Genomic DNA, 18,394 nt, shown 5'->3' on the forward strand with positions numbered 1-18,394 from the left:
TCTGTTGAATCCTAGCACCTCATCTCGCACATTTACATTTGAACTTAAATCAATATTTTATATTTTGTATTTTGAATCTTTGAGTGTCAGAGGCCTTTAATTCCCTCATTCATATTCACTGTAAGAGATTAGAGCACAACCTATGCTGAAGCTTTTCTGAGTGAGGATGCACCTTCACAATGTTGTATGTCGTTGTGCTAAACCAAAGTCATCAGTTTCATCTGCTGGATACCTGAAGGTATATAGGTAGCACACCCATCTATTTATCAAATAAAGTGGAAAATACTGTTTCATAAATTTGTTTTGGCCATATTAAACTTGCTGCAGCTTGTTTTGAGGATTCAGAATTATTTATCATGTTTGATGGTGTTTGATGTAAAATATGGTAGATAATTAATAATGACATTTGGAAAGGTGACCAGCATATAAAGTTGTAAGCCACATGTTGTTAGCCACATATGTCTCTAAAATGTTGAAAATAAAACCAAAATGTTCAACTTTATTTTCCCCAAACTCCTTGTAATCAGGACATGTCATTGCACTTCTCAGTTTTTACAGTAGTAGGAGTTCATTATAACTAGATCGAGAGATTGAATAGGAATTTCTGAGTTTTCACAACAGTAACTCCAATTTATCTCACTAATTATAAAAGCTGATCAGATTTTGAATAAATATTTGTAAAATGGATCAAATTAAAGCCAAAATAGTCTCAATAGTTTTCATATTTGCAGGGAGTGCTTTGGCAACTTAGGAGTGACCATTTGATTCCATTTATTGGATTTTTGAACTTGTATCAGAATGGTAACAGGCATATGTTTTTCCTATTTGAACCTGATCTGAGCCCAATGCAGTTAAAGCAGAAGCTCTGGTTGTGTTGTGATGTCATGTGACTGTTTTATAAACTCACGAGAATGAGCGAGAAGACAACTCGCAGTTCAGTTAAATTAAAATGACCAATATGAAAGCAGAAGCAGAAAGCAAATAGCAATCATCATTGCACAGTGAGTGCAGCCACAATGCCTTCATGCATTGCTGAATAAATCACTGTCTCCCACACTTTTTCCTCTGGGACAGTTTTTAAAGATGGCATATCATCTCAAACCCAATTCAGAAAATCTTTTTTTTTTTTTCTTTAGAAGTGACTTTGTACATAGACAGACCAGTTACTTGTTTCCATGTCACATCATTTAATCTTAAACTTATTACTGAAAATACCCTCCCAAGATGTCCCAGTTGCATTTCACCTTTCACCTTGCTTTGATCATTTTGTAGTTTGAGTTAATTTAATGACTGATAAAACACTTGATGAAACATGTATTTGATCTTGTTATGTGCCTTGGAGCTGACTCCATTGAAATAAATTCCGCTGTTATGAAGACTTGTCTTCATGTCTTTATTGTAACTTCTTGTAGATGATTTGCAAAAATGTATGCAGCAACTCTGTTACTGCTGCTACTTTTAGTTGCAATTATATTGGCTATATTTTATGGATTGGTTATTTTTGTATTCCAATGGTTAAGTCATTTTTATTTGTATTGCGCCAAATTAAAAAAAAAAAATTATCTCATGACACTTAACAAGTAGAGTAGGTCTCGCACCACACTCCTTCAGTTAATTTACACCCACCAATTCTCCATGAGCAGGCACATTTTTCAACAGCAGTGACAAAAACTTTCCTTTTTAAAAGGCAGGAATGTCAAGCAGATCCAGGCACAACAGGGAGGGCCTTCTGCTTTGACTGGTTGGGGGAAGGATTAGGAAAAGGGGATAAGACAAGGGCAAAGACAGAAAATGGGAAAAGACAGATATAGAAAAGGAAAGAGAGGGACAGAGATAAAGACAGAGAAGGGCAAGAGAGAATGATGCATAGACGACGTGAACAGGCTCGAAGGAGAAAGATGCAACCGATTACAACAACTAGCTACCAATAATAACATCTACAGGTTACTCAAGCAAACATTTTTAGCATAATATGAGCCATTATGCGCTAGTGAAGAGAATGCTGATGTTAATACGAGTACAGTATTGAGAATACTAATATAAATACTAGTTCCAGTACTGATACCGATACTAATACTATCACCTTATTATATATTTATTACAATGTAAACATCCATACATTTTTATACACTGTATATTGAGAATGTGTCATTGCTGCGATGTGTGTGGGACATGCTGCCAAACAGAAATTTTTTGTACACCTGTGTATAATGACAATAAAGCTTCTTCTACTACTTCTAAGTGTGGCAGCTTGAGCCTCCATTTATATGTATATGTATACATATGTGTGTGTGTGTGTGTGTGTGTATATATGTATGTGTATGTATGTATGTGTGTATGTATATGTATGTATGTATATGTATGTATGTATGTATGTATATGTATGTATGTATATATGTATATGTATGTATGTATATATGTATGTGTATGTATGTATATGTGTGTATGTATGTGTATGTATGTATATGTATGTGTATGTATGTTTATGTATATATGTATGTGTATGGATGTATATGTATATATGTATGTGTATGGATGTATATGTATATATGTATGTGTATGGATGGATGTGTATATATTTTTATATATATATATACACACACACATATGGTGTTCATTAGTGAAGATTTTGCTGAACACAATGTCCAACTCATAAAAAAATGTTCATCACAGATCAGATTTTCTTTAATAATTCAAATATATATAGGGATTGTTACAGAAAATCTGATCTGTGATGAACATTTTTATATATATATGTATGTATATACGTATTTGTATGTTTATGTCTGCATATATACATGTGTGTATCTATCTACGTATTTGTATGTATATATGTCTGCATATATCTATGTATATATACATGTGTGTATATCTATCTACATATATGTATGTATATATGTATGCATATACACTATATTGCCAAAAGTATTCGCTCACCTGCCTTGACTAACATATGAGCTTTAGTGACATCCCATTCCTAATCAATATGACGTGGGTCCACCTTTTGCAGCTAGAACAGCTTCAACTCTTCTGGGAAGGCTGTCCACAAGGTTTAGGAGTGTGTTTATGGGGATTTTTGACCATTCTTCCAGAAGCGCATTTGTGAGGTCACACACTGATGTTGGCCGAGAAGGCCTGGCTCTTAGTCTCCGCTCTAATTCATCCCAAAGGTGTTCTATCGGGTTGAGGTCAGGACTCTGTGCAGGCCAGTCAAGTTCATCCACACCAGACTCTGCCATCCACGTCTTCATGGACCTTGCTTTGTGCACTTCTGCATAGTCATGTTGGAAGAGGAAGGGGCCAGCTCCAAACTGTTCCCACAAAGTTGGGAGCATGGAATAGTCCAAAATGTCTTGGTATGCTGAAGCATTCAGTGTTCCTTTCAGTGGAACTAAGGGGCCAAGCCCAGCTCCTGAAAAACAACCCCACACCATAATCTCCACTCCACCAAACTTTACACTTGGCACAATGCAGTCAGACAAGTACCGTTCTCCTGGCAACCCCCAAACCCAGACTCTTCCATCAGATTGCCAGATGGAGAAGCGTGATTCGTCACTCCAGAGAACGCGCCTCCACTGCTCTAGAGTCCAGTGGCGGCGTGCTTTACACCACTTTATCCGACGCTTTGCAATGCACTTGGTGATGTATGGCTTGGATGCAGCTGCTCGACCATGGAAATCCATTCCATGAAGCTCTCTGCGCACTGTTGTTGAACTAATCTGAAGGCCACATGAAGATTGGAGGTCTGTAGTGATTGACTCTGCAGAAAGTTGGAGACCTCTTCGCATTATGCGCGTCAGCATCCACTGACCCCGCTCGGTCAGTTTATGTGGCCTACCACTTCGTGGCTGAGTTGCTGTCGTTCCCAAACACTTCCATTTCCTTATAATACAGCTGACAGTTGACTGTGGAATATTTAGGAGCGAAGAAATTTCACGACTGGATTTGTTGCACAGGTGGCATCCTATCACAGTTCCATGCTGGAATTCACTGAGCTCCTGAGAGTAGCCCATTCTTCCACAAATGTTTGTAAAGACAGTCTGCATGCCTTGGTGCTTCATTTTATACACCTGTGGCCATGGAAGTGATTGGAACACCTAATTCTGATCATTTGGATGGGTGAGCAAATACTTTTGGCAATATAGTGTATGTATGTATATATACATGTACATATATATCTATCTACATATATGTATGTCTATATGTATATGTATATATACACGTATGTGTGTATGTCTATATGTATGTGTATATATACACGTATGTGTGTATGTCTATATGTATGTGTATATATACACGTATGTGTGTATGTCTATATGTATGTGTATATATACACGTATGTGTGTATGTCTATATGTATGTGTATATATACACGTATGTGTGTATGTCTATATGCATGCATATATGTATGTATGTGTGTATATATATATATATATATACACGTATGTGTGTATATCTATATATGTATGCATATATGGATGTGTATATATACACACGTATGTGTGTATATCTATATATGTATGCATATATGGATGTGTATATATACACACGTATGTGTGTATATCTATGTATGTATGCATATATGGATGTGTATATATACACACGTATGTGTGTATATCTATATATGTATGCATATATGGATGTGTATATATACACACGTATGTGTGTATATCTATATATGTATGCATATATGGATGTGTATATATACACACGTATGTGTGTATATCTATATATGTATGCATATATGGATGTGTATATATACACACGTATGTGTGTATATCTATATATGTATGCATATATGGATGTGTATATATACACACGTATGTGTGTATATCTATATATGTATGCATATATGGATGTGTATATATACACACGTATGTGTGTATATCTATATATGTATGCATATATGGATGTGTATATATACACACGTATGTGTGTATATCTATATATGTATGCATATATGGATGTGTATATATATACGTGTGCGTATATATGTATACGTGTGCGTATATATGTATACGTGTGCGTATATATGTATACGTGTGTGTATATATATACGTGTGTGTGTATATATATACGTGTGTATATATATATATACGTGTGTGTATATATATACGTGTGTATATATATATATATACGTGTGTGTATATATATATGTATATATATACGTGTGTGTATATATATATGTATATATATACGTGTGTGTATATATATATGTATATATATACGTGTGTGTGTATATCTATAGATCTATGCTTATATGGATGTGTATATATAGATGTATATGTATACATGTATGTATATATAAACATGTGTGTATGTCTATCTACATATATGTATGTATATATGTATGTATATATATAGGTGTGTGTGTGTATATAGGTGTGTGTGTGTGTGTATATATATATATATATGCATATATATATATATATATATGTATATATATGCATGCATATACAAGTATGAATATGATTATATAAATAAATTTCCCTAATTGAATGCATTTTCCCTGCATTGCTGACTCTGCTACATTCTGGTTTTCTGGCTGGTGTCTGCTGGGAGGCACTATAAATATATAAAGACACACATCTTAAGTTTCCTGAACAGTTTTTTTCTATGTGGCATAAGTACTGAACATTCACTGATGCAATTATATTACCCTGACTATACATTAGATCTGATGCTTATGCAAAATCTGATTGTACTCCACTACGACACTATTTTTTATTATATGTGAGTTGATGAACCTATCATTTCTTTATATTTGCACTTTTACTGTTTTATAGTGTGAGGAGTTGCACTATAATTTGTTGGAATGCTTTAGAATGGCAATCAAGGCCTTCTGTTCTCTTCTCTTCTAATCTAAATGTTAATAATGAAAAGTGGTAATGTTAATATAAGTGATCTTCAGGAAATACTGCGGTTTCTTTTTTGTCAAACCCAGGACAGACCCTCCCGTTAACCGCACCCTAATGTGAAATTTTCAATTGGAGGAATAATGACAACATTGTCTGTGAGTTGGATATGTAGCATATGTTGCTGGGATGACATGTTCCATTGAAAATTTAGCCACCTTCATTGTACAGAAAATTCTGAGTTCAGCCTTAAGTTAACTTGTCAACCCTCAAATCCTGCTTCAATCTACAGACACCAGGTTCTAGTCAAGGCTAAACTAGTTCTAACTATCAGCTTCATCAACAGGAACATATGAACTGTCTTCTCTAAAACAGAGATGGTTTTGGCTTTTTTCCTGGTTTCACATGATCAAAAACCTTTTCTGACCACTGCAGCTGGTGATTATGATGGATTCCCAGCAGCGTTCTGCAATGTGGAGTCTGTGTTTCTGCAAATCTTCTGCAGCACTTATAAACACAGGGATCATGTTACCATTGACCAGTTAGAGTACAGCAGTTTCTTCTCCCTCAGAAAAATGTTCATTTCATTGGACTTACGTCCTGTAAGCACTAGGTGGCACTATGATTATGGGTCAGGGCTGACCTGTAGATGTCTTCAGGCCTGGATGTTTATAACCTGTGTGGTTTGAAACTGATCTGACTATGTGGGAAGGAGTTATAACAGTTTGGGTTTTCATGGGGCATCACCAAAATTCACCGGCCCATCACGACCGCATTGTGTGATCCTAGGCTGGATTACAGTTTGGTATCACCAAGGGGTCTAGTATACACAACTTAAATTTTCTGAAAATCAAATTAAGCCTCTTGGAGGATTTCTTTCCAGTACAACACATGGAAAAAGCCAAAACAGTGAAAAATTGCAGACAAAATTCAATATTGTGGTCCTGTTGTTGGGTTGAGGTTATAGCACCAATTACTTTCTTGCAGGCCTTGTGCAGTTGCCCACTGATTTTTATGCATTTTTTTATGAAACATGCAGGGAGGATCTCAGGCATTTTTGCACACGTGCCCAACACCCATAAAATATGGGATTTATCACCAGGCATGATGTGTGAAAAGTTCCATGAAGTTCCAGTCAAATTATAACAGTGTCATGTGTTATGTTGAAATATCAGCATTTGCCACTATGTTATGGTCTCAATGTTCAACAAAAACATGTATCAGGAACTTCTTAGGGTGTCTCTGACCAAATTTGTATTGAATACGATCAGTAAGCAAAATGCAATGTATATATAAATAAAAATAAGTGTAAACTAGACCCTTGCAGCAAACTGGAGTCTCACAGGATTTGCAGGTAGATGCTGCCACCTAGTGACCCAATGGAGAATAACATGCAATGTAACATTAAACATTATTCCATTTCTTTAAACGGTTACATAGAAAAGTGTGAGCTGGTTAAAGTAGGATGTGAATACGGTCATTTGAAGTAGTGTTTTGAATTTGAACTCCTTTCTTATTATTTTGCAGATAAATTAATTTAAAAGCGGCATTGAAGTGATGTATACAGTTTTCTTCTAGCAACCATTAGGGGGAGCCAGAGGACAGTCACTCAGCATACTTCACTTCGCAGTGCATTTGATCAAGTCTGCAACAGCAATTTTGATGTCAGATTCTCACCCTATCTTTAAGAGAAAGCCCAGCTACCCTGCGAAGGAAACACATTTCGGCTGCTTCGCAATCTTGTACCTATTGACCATAGGTGAGGGTTGGAACGTAGATTGATTGGTAAATCGAGAGTTTTGCCTTTTGGCCACAACAGACTGGTTTTGAACCCACGTCACTGCAGATGCCGCCCAAATCCGCCTGTCAATCTCCGGCTCCATCCTACCCTCACTCGTGAACAAGCCCCCAAGATACTCCTCCACCTGAGGCAGGACTTCCTCCCTGACCTGAAGTGGGCAGGCCACCCTTTTCCAGCTGAGGACCATGGCTTCAGACTTGGAGGTGCTGATTTTATCCCAGTTGCTTCACATGTGGCTGCAAACTGTCCCAGCAAGAGCTGGAGCTCGTGGCCTGATGGAGCTAAGAGGACCACATAATCCGCAAAAAGCAGAGATGTCATCATCCTGTCACCAAACTCGACCCTCTCCACCACAACATCCAGAGCCTTGAGATACCCAGGGCGGATCTCATCCACCCCCAGACCTCTGCCACCGTGGAGTTGCTTAACTGTCTCGGCAACTTCTGCCCGGAGATTGGATGACCCCCCAAAATCTGTTTCCTCCATGGAATACGTGTTGGTGGGATTAGGGGTTCTTCAGAGTATTCCTTCCACCACCTAATTACCTTCCAGTTGACATCAGCAGCCTCCGGTCCCCACTGTTAACCGCCGTGTTGGCAAGTTACCACCCCCCCCCCCCCCCCCGAGGCAATGGACGGTTGCCAGAACCTTTTTGGAGCCAACCATTCTCCCCAACCGGTCAAAGCAGAAAGCCCTCCCCATTGAGCATGGATCCGCTTGACGTTCCTGCCTGTTAAAAGGAAGGTTTTGGTCGCCGCTGTTGCAGGACGTGCTTGCTCATTGAGAATTGTTGGGTGGGAATTCATTGAAAGAGTGTGGTGCTGGACCTGCTCTACTTGTAAAGTGTCATGAGATAATTTTTGTTGTGGTTTGGTGCTATATAAATAAAATTGCCTTGACTTGACTTACTTTACTCAATGGCCTCACCGAACTCCTCCCACGCCCGAGTTTTTGCCTTGGTGACCACCATGGCTGCACACCGTTTGGCCTGCCGGTACCGGTCAGCTGCCTCTGGAGACCCAAAAGTCAACCATGCCCTGTAAGCTGCCTCCTTCAGCCTGACGGCTCCCCTCACCTCTGGTGTCCACCAGCGGGTTTAGGGATTACCGCCGCAACCAGCCCCAGCAGTCTTATGGCCATAGCTCACAACAGCCACTTCGACAATGGCGGCTCAATGTCCCCCATTGCCCCTGGGATGTAGTCAAAGCTCTGGCGTAGTTGGGAGTTGAAGATCATCCTGACAGGTTCTTCTGCCAGACGTTCCCAGCAAACACTCACTACTCGTTTGGGCCTGCCAGGTCTGCACGGCATCTTCCCTTATACCACCTGATCTAACTCACCACGAGATGGTGATCAGTGTACAGCTCAGCTCCTCTCTTCGCCCGAGTGTCCAGAACATGCGGTCGCAGATCAGATGATATGACTATAAAATTGATCATAGACCTAAAACCTAGGATGTACTGGTGCCACGTGCAACGGTGGGCATCCTTATGTTCGAACATGGTGTTAGTTATGGACAACCTGCAACTTTCACAGAAGTCCAATTACTGCCCACCACCCGGGTTCAGGTCGGGCCTCCCTTTCCTCCCAATCACAACCTTCCAGGTCACATTGTCATTGCCCACTTTAGCGTTGAAGTCCCCCAGTAGGACAATCGAGTCCCCAGTTGGGGAACCATCCAGCACCCTTCCCAAGGACTCCAAAAAGGGTGGGTATTCTGAACTGCTGTTCGGTGCATAAGCACAAACAACAGTCAGGACCCGTTCCCTGACCCGAAGGCCATCCACTGAAGTAAACCCCCACATACAGGCAGAGAGTCTGGGGTGCTATCAAGAAGCCCACCCCGGCCCTCCACCTCTCACCCGGAGAAACTCCAGCGAAGGAGAGTTCAACCCCTTTCAAGGACTTTGGTTTCCTGACCTGGAGCTATGTGTCGAGGTGAGGCCAACTATATCTAGGCAGTAAAGCTCAACCTCCTCCACCAGCTCCGGTTCCTTCCCCACCAGCGCGGTAACGTTCCATGTCCTAAAAGCCAGCTTCCATGCCTGGGGATCATACAGCCAAGGCCCCCGGGGTCCCTCCAGGCTGGGTACACAGGGTCATTGTTTTCTCTTCCATGAGTGGTCTGTTGAACCGTTCTTTGTCTGGCCCTTCTCCTAGGACCAGTCTGCCTTGGGTGACCCTCCCAGGGGCAAAATGCCCCCGACAGCATAGCACCACGATAAGGTGACTGTTCCAGGAGGAGAAATTTCCAATGTGTGTAGCATATATGATTTATATTAGAGGAGAATCAGGTACAGCCCCTTGCAAGAGTTTATTTCTCAACATTCCCAGGTATTGTAATTTAGCAGACATAATTCAAAGTAACATTTAAATTCAAAATACCATTTAAATTCAAAGTAGCATTTTAAGTAGCCTGGGATATTTATCAATCGTGAAGTTTTAATCAGATCCAACCATGTGGGGAGGAGTTATAACAGTTTTGTTTTACATGGTGAATCATAGTGTGGTGAAAACTCTAAGCTTCACAATTCAGCATTGTCCAGAGGTCCAGAATTGGCTTAAGCTCCAAGGGGAAGTTGGACATACATATCTTTGACAGCACCAAGTGCACTTTTTTGAACGTCTTGTCATGTTAAATGAGCCTCCCATGTTTTGTTCATGTTACTGAATCAAAGAAATTCCTGAATTTTTAAAAATGACTAGGGGTTGCTGAGTCTTTTTTTGAACACCTGTGATTGAGACCTATAAAACATGTAAACTTTCATGCATCCATCGTCATCTTCCGCTTATTCCTACACATTAAGGGTCGCGGGGGGGCTGGAGCCTATCTCAGCGTCAACGGGCGGGGTACACCCTGGACAGGTCGCCAGTCCATCGCAGGGCCAACATAGAGAGACGAACAACCATTCACATTCGTACCTACGGTCAATTTAGAGTTTTCAATTAGCCTAGTCCCCAATTGCATGTTTTTGGACTGTGGGAGGAAGAGAGAACCCACGCAGACACGGGGAGAACATCCACACAGAAAGATCCCGTGCCGGGACTCGAACCTGGAACCTTCTTGCTGTGAGGCCACAGTGCTAACCACTGCACCACCGTGCAGCCACTTTCATCCATCCATCCATCCATCCATCCATTTTCTTCCGCTAATCCTGTTTAGGGTCATGGGGCTGGAGCCTATCCCAGTGGCTTTCGGACGAGAGGCGGGGTACACCCTGGACAGGTCGCCAGGGCCAACATATGTTGACAGACAACCATTCACACTCACAGTCATACCTATGGTCAATTTAGAGCACAGGTGTCAAACTGATCCAGTAAAGGGCCAGTGTGGCTGCAGGTTTTCATTCCAACCGAGCAAAAGCAACACCTGATTCAACTTAACTCAATCAAGCTGTGTCCACACAGCTCATTTGTTTGATCAGGTGTTGCTTTTGCTTGGTTGGATTGAAAACCTGCAGCCACACCGGCCCTTTACTGGATCAGTTTGACTCCCTGATTTAGAGTATTAGCTTAGTCCCCATTTGCATGTCTTTGGACTGTGGGAGGAAGCCGGAGTACTAGGAGAGAACCCACGCAGACATAGGGAGAACATGCAAACTCCACACAGAAAGACCCCATGCTCGAGCCGGGACTCGAACGGAACAGAATCGTCTTGTTGTGAGGTGACAGTGCTAACCACCATACCACTGTGCCGCCTGTAAACAAGGCCTGATTTTTGAACAATATTTGTTTGGTTTTTGACCATGTTAAGGCTGAATTTGGCTGAACAAGAAGTCAGACCAATCAGAATGCCATATGTCATTCCTGTTTAAGCCCAGTTTGCGCCATAATTTGGTGTGTTGCTATTTCATTGGCACACACATTCAAGAAGGAAGGAGGGTGAGTGCTTCTCATCTGATCTCCTTCCAGGTGAAGGTGCGCAAACACTGGTTATGTTTATATTGAGGGCATTGTTGAAGAAATTTGTAGATAGAATCCAAATACCCAAGGTTGCTGTGAGGTTGAGGAGGTCTTAATGAAAGCAAGCTGAGAAGCTGGTGAACTGACCGGCAGATAATGTGTCCCTCTTAGGTGAGTTGACCCTGAACAATAGTTTTGGACTTTCTCTTATTTGGACCCTTTGATGTGACAGTATAAGGTCAAAAGGGGAACAGGGCACAAACAGTTGGAAATCAATATCCTGAAGACATATGTTCCTCTGAGTGAAATGTAAATACAGACAAAAGGGAAGCAATTGGGGGTGTCTGCAGTGACAATAGGTGGGAGACATCAGTGGGACCCAAGTAGACGTAGGTGTGAAGTCCCAGAGGGGGGTAGTGAAGGTGTAAGGGTTTTGGTCAAGAAGTGGACAGGGCGGCTTCCTCCCGGCAGTGTTGAGATGGTTCTTCTCAGTGGGTGACAGAGGTGGGGTGATTTAACATCTTATCACACCTTATGACTTTTGTAATACTACAGATTTTTCCTCATTATCCACCACCCAGAAGGGCTTGGAGGACGTTCTGGCCAATGTTTCCACGTTTTCGGTTATCAATAGAATCACATCTGTTCATCTACACATAAGGCATTCCGTTCATTCACACATAAGGCCATTGACTAAAGACCAGCCTCTTCTTGGGTTATGGCACAGATGTTTTTGGTGTCCCAAAATAGCAATACACCATGGTGTACTGGACCACAACACATTAACATATTACAGCACCTGTCAATGTAGGTGGAGCGCAATTTCATTTTCTGGTTAAAGATCAAGGGTCCCTGGAATGAAAAGTTTATTTGTGCAGGCTTGAAGCGAGCAATACTGTGCATTTGAACAAAAGCCAGCTTGTGCCATGCCAAAGATAGGGCCCTGTGTAGGACAGGAACTTAATGCTTATGACTCCTGGATCAGTTGGGATGTTTTTGCCATCAAGATCCAATGAAGAAGGCAAGGCAAGGCAAGGCAAGGCAATTTTATTTGTATAGCCCGTTTTCACAAACAGTTTGTCTCAAAGGGCTTCACATGGCATCATAACAACATCCTCTGCCCTTAGACCCTCACATCGACTGAGGAAAAACTCCATAGAAAACCCTTTTAACAGGGAAAAATCTGAGAAACCTCAGGGTGAGCAACAGAGGAGGGATCCCTCACCCAGGACGGACAGACGTGCAGTAGATGTTGCTACAGACAAGAAAACAGTTTACAATACAAGAAAACAGTTTACAAGAAGAAGCAAAAACATCCTTTGGTTTTGCTTGATATTGTCACTCTCCCATCTGTCCGTCACCGCAATCCCGTCATCACTGTTGCCATGGAGCTGTCTGCGGCACCATGATTACCAGTCACTAAGTGAATGCTTCACTTATTCTGTATGCTGAGATGAAACCGAGGCAGAGCAGGTGATCACCAGAAGGTGATGAGGTCAGAGTTCAAGGGTGTGTGTTGCTTTCTTTGGAGGACCTAGTGATTGTCATCCATCTGATTGAGGAAATATTAGTTTGTTCTCAAGGTTGGAGAATGCATGATAATCATGATAAAAATTTGTGTAATTTTGGAGTGTCAACTCCATTTGTTATAGTGATGTCAGCACCGTAATTTCCCAGCACATCTCACTGCTCCTTCCCTCTCCCCATCACATGATGATGTGATTTCTTTTTTTTATAGTAATATAAATCAGAAATACAATTTCTAATCATTAGTGTATAGATAGGTTTAGACCAGGAATCTTGTTATTTATTATTTGTGGAGAAATGGTGGGAGTTCACAAGTTATACTTTTCACTTTTGAATATGTATATTCCATGTCTTTATTTTGAAAATGAAAAAAATAAGATAAAATAGACAATTAAGAAACTAAACACTTGAATCAATCAATTTATGACTGACCAATGAGCTTACTGACACCTCCCCAACTGAAAATTTCCTTTACGCAAAGGATCATTTACACTTAGACTCGATTTGTTGTATTGATTAATTATTTCTCATTGATGATCAGCATTCTTAACTGTTTTGTAATATGTCTAACAGTCTGTTGCTCTTAAGAGATTTAAGATCAATGTTTTGTTTGACTGAGAATCCTCCATTTCACATGAGAGGGTGATGGGACACCACAAGGCTAAAATGAGAAACACACAAACAGCATTGACATTCATCCTCACATTATCACAAAATTTGTGAATAATTGGAGGTATATTTTAGTCTTTAGAGAGAAGAACCCTCCTTCACTTCATTCCTTCCTTATGCATGAATGAATGTTGTCTCTTTCACCAGCATCCCTGCTTTGTGTTGCCATGGGAAACCATGGATGTGTTGCCTAGCAACAGCAACAAAGACAATTCACAGCAACTGTGGTGATTACAATTGCAGACATTTTATCTGCCCACACCCCACACTGACAGTTTTCCCTCAACCAAGTCTACTTCTAACTGAACCTAATCATCTGTCTTAATAAACCTTCCAACTAGGTGAAGGTGTCTCAGAAAGTGAGGACGAATAATAATGTTTCCTTTGTTGTGGATGCTGAAATAATGCATTTATTGATTAATCGATGAATTGATGGAACTGTCTCCTTGTTGTAGTGGAGGAGTTTGAGTGCTCTAAGGACCCTAGGAGCTATGCTGTGTGGGGCATTTTACCCCTGGTAGGGTCACCCAAGCCAGATTGGTTGTAGGCAAAAGGCCAGACAAAGAAAAGTTCAGAAGACCCTTCATAGAGATAAAATTGAAGGGTGTGTATACCCACTTTGGAGGGTTACCGGGGCCCCTGCCCTGCAGCTAGGCCCAGGGTAGGGGCTCGTGCCTGAGCGCCTAGTGGCCGGGCTTTTGCCCATAAGGCCCGACCACTAGGCACCAGCCAGGGCCAGCCCGAAATGGATACATAGACTTGGCCCCCCGTTGGCCCACCACCTGGAGGAACTGGAAGGGTCTGGTTCATTGTGGATTGGGCAACAGACCAAGGTGGGGGCCTTGCAGTCTGATCCTGCGGGCTATGGTCCTCAGCTGGAAAAGGGTGGACTGCCCACTCTGAGGGGGAGTGTTTAGTGTCTGAAATGGCTATTTCACATCTAATGTTTACCAAGACTAGTCCAGTACAGGTACCTTCAACAATCTGTTGGCCCAGTGACTGAACAAAAGTGAGATGGTTCTGTCTAGTTTTTAATGTTACATGAGTACTGAGTGTGGCCCAACCCATTACACAGATAGCATCACAAAGCAGTTTTGGAGAACTTGACAAAAGTTAATTTTTTTGCAGAATAAGACCTGTAGTTTTTTTCTTGACATAAACTGTTGGCGCTTTTACACTGGACAGCAATCTGCTAATTTGCCCGTCATTTCTGCAGCTCCGTCCCAGGTTTTAGACAGAGTAAGGCAATTTGGGGGTCAATTTTGGCCCGGCAATATTCCTCCCCTGAGGGTACAGTTATTGCCACCTCCATTGCGTTATAAATCCAAGCCGTCAATGTGTCCGCTAGATGTGAGGTGGGCGGAGGTGTCGATGGCGCAAAGTCGCGAACATAACACTTGCCAATTCTCCCGCATCAAACAACACTGATGCTGCTGGCAGCCAGAATGACGAATTGCTGTTTTGAAACTTACAGACTGTCACAGGGCTAAATATTCTTCCGATGCATCATCACTTCAGCAAGATGAACAACTGGCCCATCACATTCCTGGACCACCCAACCAGGCCTATGAAACTCATACACCTTCCTCTTGGTGGTTGAGACTTGAAAGTTTTAGATGATGATGAACTTCAGCAAGATGAGCAACTGGGGAGCCGCGGAGATCAGTGAGCTGTCCTTGCTGAGAGGACCGCAGATAACCACCTCAAGGGACTGTGAAGGATGGTTTGTTGTATGAAAAGGTTGCGGAGGAGCTTGGTCTATGTGGCTATGGCCGGATGAAGAAACAGGTCACCAGCAATTTGAAAAACTTGGGGAAAAAAGTACCACCAGGTCTGCCACTACAACAGCAGCAGCAGCAGAGAGAGGTTGGACTGGCAACACTACGAAGTTTGCCACACTGACGTGGGGCTAAATATTCCTCCGACATCACTGTTCACAAGCAACTTTGTGCTGCATGTCACGTCACATGTTGACGCCCACACAAGTGGTGACTTTTTTGGAAAGAGGAATTTTATGCGTCAATTTCACACAGACGAGAGCAAATTCCCACCTCTACCTCTACATTCTGTGTCTAAAAAGGGCTTGTGTGTCCTGAGCCTGACAACACCTCATTTAAGGGAATTATGCAACTCGTGGTTGCTGTCCTTGAAGAATTTCCAGGGACTGGAGTCGTTTGTGTGTGTGTGTGAGAGAGAGAGAGAGAGAGAGAGAGAGAGAGAGAGAGCACACATTTTGAACAGCTGCTAAGCTAAGACTGCACTTTGTTGTGTATTGTCCCTAGTACATTTCTATGAAATTGACAAAGCAATTCACAGCAATGGATAAAAACATAATATCTTTTTTTGTCATATTCAGTTGCACAAATATTGTAATGCAGATGAACTGTTTTACGACATAGCAATTATTGCAAAATTACTGGATTATAATACTATCATTAGTAAAGTTTCATGATAGCATCATAGTATCATGAAAAACTCGACCGTTGGATCCTAAATTATGCCAGTAGTCATAAATATTTGTTGGCTCATATCTATAAATATCAACATTTGTCTAAGTGCCCATTATTTTTTCATGAACACGTTGAATCAGGGACTATTTCTATTCTCACATTTTATCATCGAGCTCATACACAAGCTGTTTCATGCAAGTGCTGTGCTATAAAAACTTAGAATGAAACATGTAAAATTCAATGATTTCTTAAGATCAGGCTCAGATTTTTTCACGTGGCAGAACCCAGAGTTATAGAGGTTGTAAGTAGTGGTCTTGTATGCTACTTGACTTGTTCAATTTACTGGATTACAAATTAAACACACTAACTGCCAGCGGTCAACGCAGTTAACACTGGTAGAGTAACTGTGAAGTTTCTGCTTTTAGTGCTGTTTTGTTTTTGTTTATTTTTGATTGCCATTTTGTTGTCCTTCAGGGCAGACCACAGTCTGCAGGGCACTACCAGTGTTTCCCCAGCAAGCCAGACAGGTGAAGGAAGTTACCCACAGCGCTTGAACAGAGACATGCCAAAGGAGATGGAGCTGGTAAGGACAGAAATAAAGATGCTGCTCACGGTTAGTCAGACAAAAAATTGAAGTAGAGTACAAAAGAAAAGTTGTGTGTGTTCTAAACTTTTTTTTTCTAAAATTTTGGTGCCCCCTAGGGAAATTTTGTAGTACTGAGTCACTTAAAAATTCAGATCTTGAATTAATTTTTTCTAGATGTGTTTTTTTGTTTGTGGATCTGAAGATCTAATGTCATCCAACAGCCAGAAGTCTCCAGCAGGACCTCCAATCCTGCACCAGAAAAACACATGTCACCCAAGTCCCAACAAAACCAGCTTCTGTCAAAACAAATCCAGGACCAAAGAAAACATTCCCAGCCCCAAAAAATACAGTCCCACTCCCAACAAAAACAGACCCGATCACAACAACACAAGTCCCGACTAAACCAATGCCACTCCCGACAAATTGAACTTCAGCAAGTTCAGTTCCAGCAAACTCACTTCCAAACAACCAACTCCCAATCCTGTCAAACCCAGTCCCAACAGTCCCAATGCATACTGGTCCAGCAAGGCTTTTTGGTTCCATCCATGTTGGAGGACGCCAGCCAGGCTCTTCATCAGGTTCGGCGACAGAAAAAAGTTCTAGAAGAGAACTTAGAATCTTTGTTGAGAGCTAAGACCGGGGAGCTTCTGCATTGCCAGTTGGAGACACTGGCTGCTAACAGGTAGTCTATGCAAAGTTAATATCTGTTGATAGGTGTCTAACATTGAAGTTGTACCAATTGTCAGTGCTACATTTATGTCTGCTCAATAATGGGCAAGTTTTCTGCTAACATTTTATTAAATTACAGGCAGCATGTGTAAATGTTTGCTGAAAGAGAGGCACATTTAAAACTAATTTACTTAAATGTTTAATAACATTTATTGTCGCCCATACTCACTGTGTGGGTATCTCCCTGTTAATAAAAGCTAGAAGATAACTTGTGGTCTTTTGGAACTAGCCTGTTGCTAACTTTATTTTTAAGTTTGCGAACCCTGTATGACACATATGTACAGATAATCACCATTCATGTTTAGAGAATGAAAATACAAACTAATCTACTTTTGGCTGTGATTCAAAACTGTGATTATTGATTATTGGGTTATGTAAAGAAGTTAATATTTTACTGTTGAACAGTTTGTTAAAAAAGTATGTTTCTTAAATGAACCAAACAAACAAGCTTTAGCAGTGTGTCTTTGATGTTGATTGACAGCTGACCTCTGAGTCTTTGGGTGGTTAACACAAAATTCATTTTTACAGCTCAGACATAAGTGACATTGTCTCTTGTTCTCTCTCTTGTTCTTGATCTTGTTCCTGTCAAGTTAATCTCCCAGCTGTTTTCAGTCTCCTGAAAATCAATGAAAAATTGAAAGTCAGTTTGCTGGGAGAAAATTAATCTTTAACAGGAAACTATCCTGTTGTCTGATCAGCTGTTTTATTTTTTTCATGACACAATTTATCAATCTATACTTTTGATGTTAACGAGATCATGAATTAGATGGTTGTTGGGATATGTGTTCAGTGTTTATAGCCTTCTTCTGAAAGCCTTAACTGCTCAGATGATTTGATGACAAATTGGCGAGCCTCTCTTCTGGTGTCTTAGAAC

General features: G+C 41.1%; 1 protein-coding gene across 13 annotated transcripts in view; it reads left to right on the forward strand.

The window, feature by feature from the left end:
- Nucleotides 1-18,394, forward strand: part of kiaa0586 (KIAA0586 ortholog) — a 49,146-nt gene that overhangs the window by 20,364 nt on the left and 10,388 nt on the right. For 9 of the 13 annotated variants that reach the window (XM_086183637.1, XM_086183644.1, XM_086183641.1 and 6 more), the window contains 3 exons: nucleotides 16,680-16,788; nucleotides 17,013-17,473; nucleotides 18,392-18,394. The exon at nucleotides 18,392-18,394 is cut by the window's right edge and continues 91 nt beyond it. In XM_086183637.1, coding sequence (XP_086039763.1) covers nucleotides 16,680-16,788; nucleotides 17,013-17,473; nucleotides 18,392-18,394 — 573 coding nt within the window. The remainder of the gene's footprint in view (nucleotides 1-16,679; nucleotides 16,789-17,012; nucleotides 17,474-18,391) is intronic. The other 4 variants (XM_086183646.1, XM_086183647.1, XM_086183638.1 and 1 more) reach the window with 1 other exon arrangement.

Source organism: Aulostomus chinensis, chromosome 17 (assembly GCF_037954235.1).
Source record: "Aulostomus chinensis isolate RoL2024-O1b breed Wild chromosome 17, RoL_Achi_v1.0, whole genome shotgun sequence".
Classification (NCBI taxonomy): domain Eukaryota; kingdom Metazoa; phylum Chordata; class Actinopteri; order Syngnathiformes; family Aulostomidae; genus Aulostomus; species Aulostomus chinensis.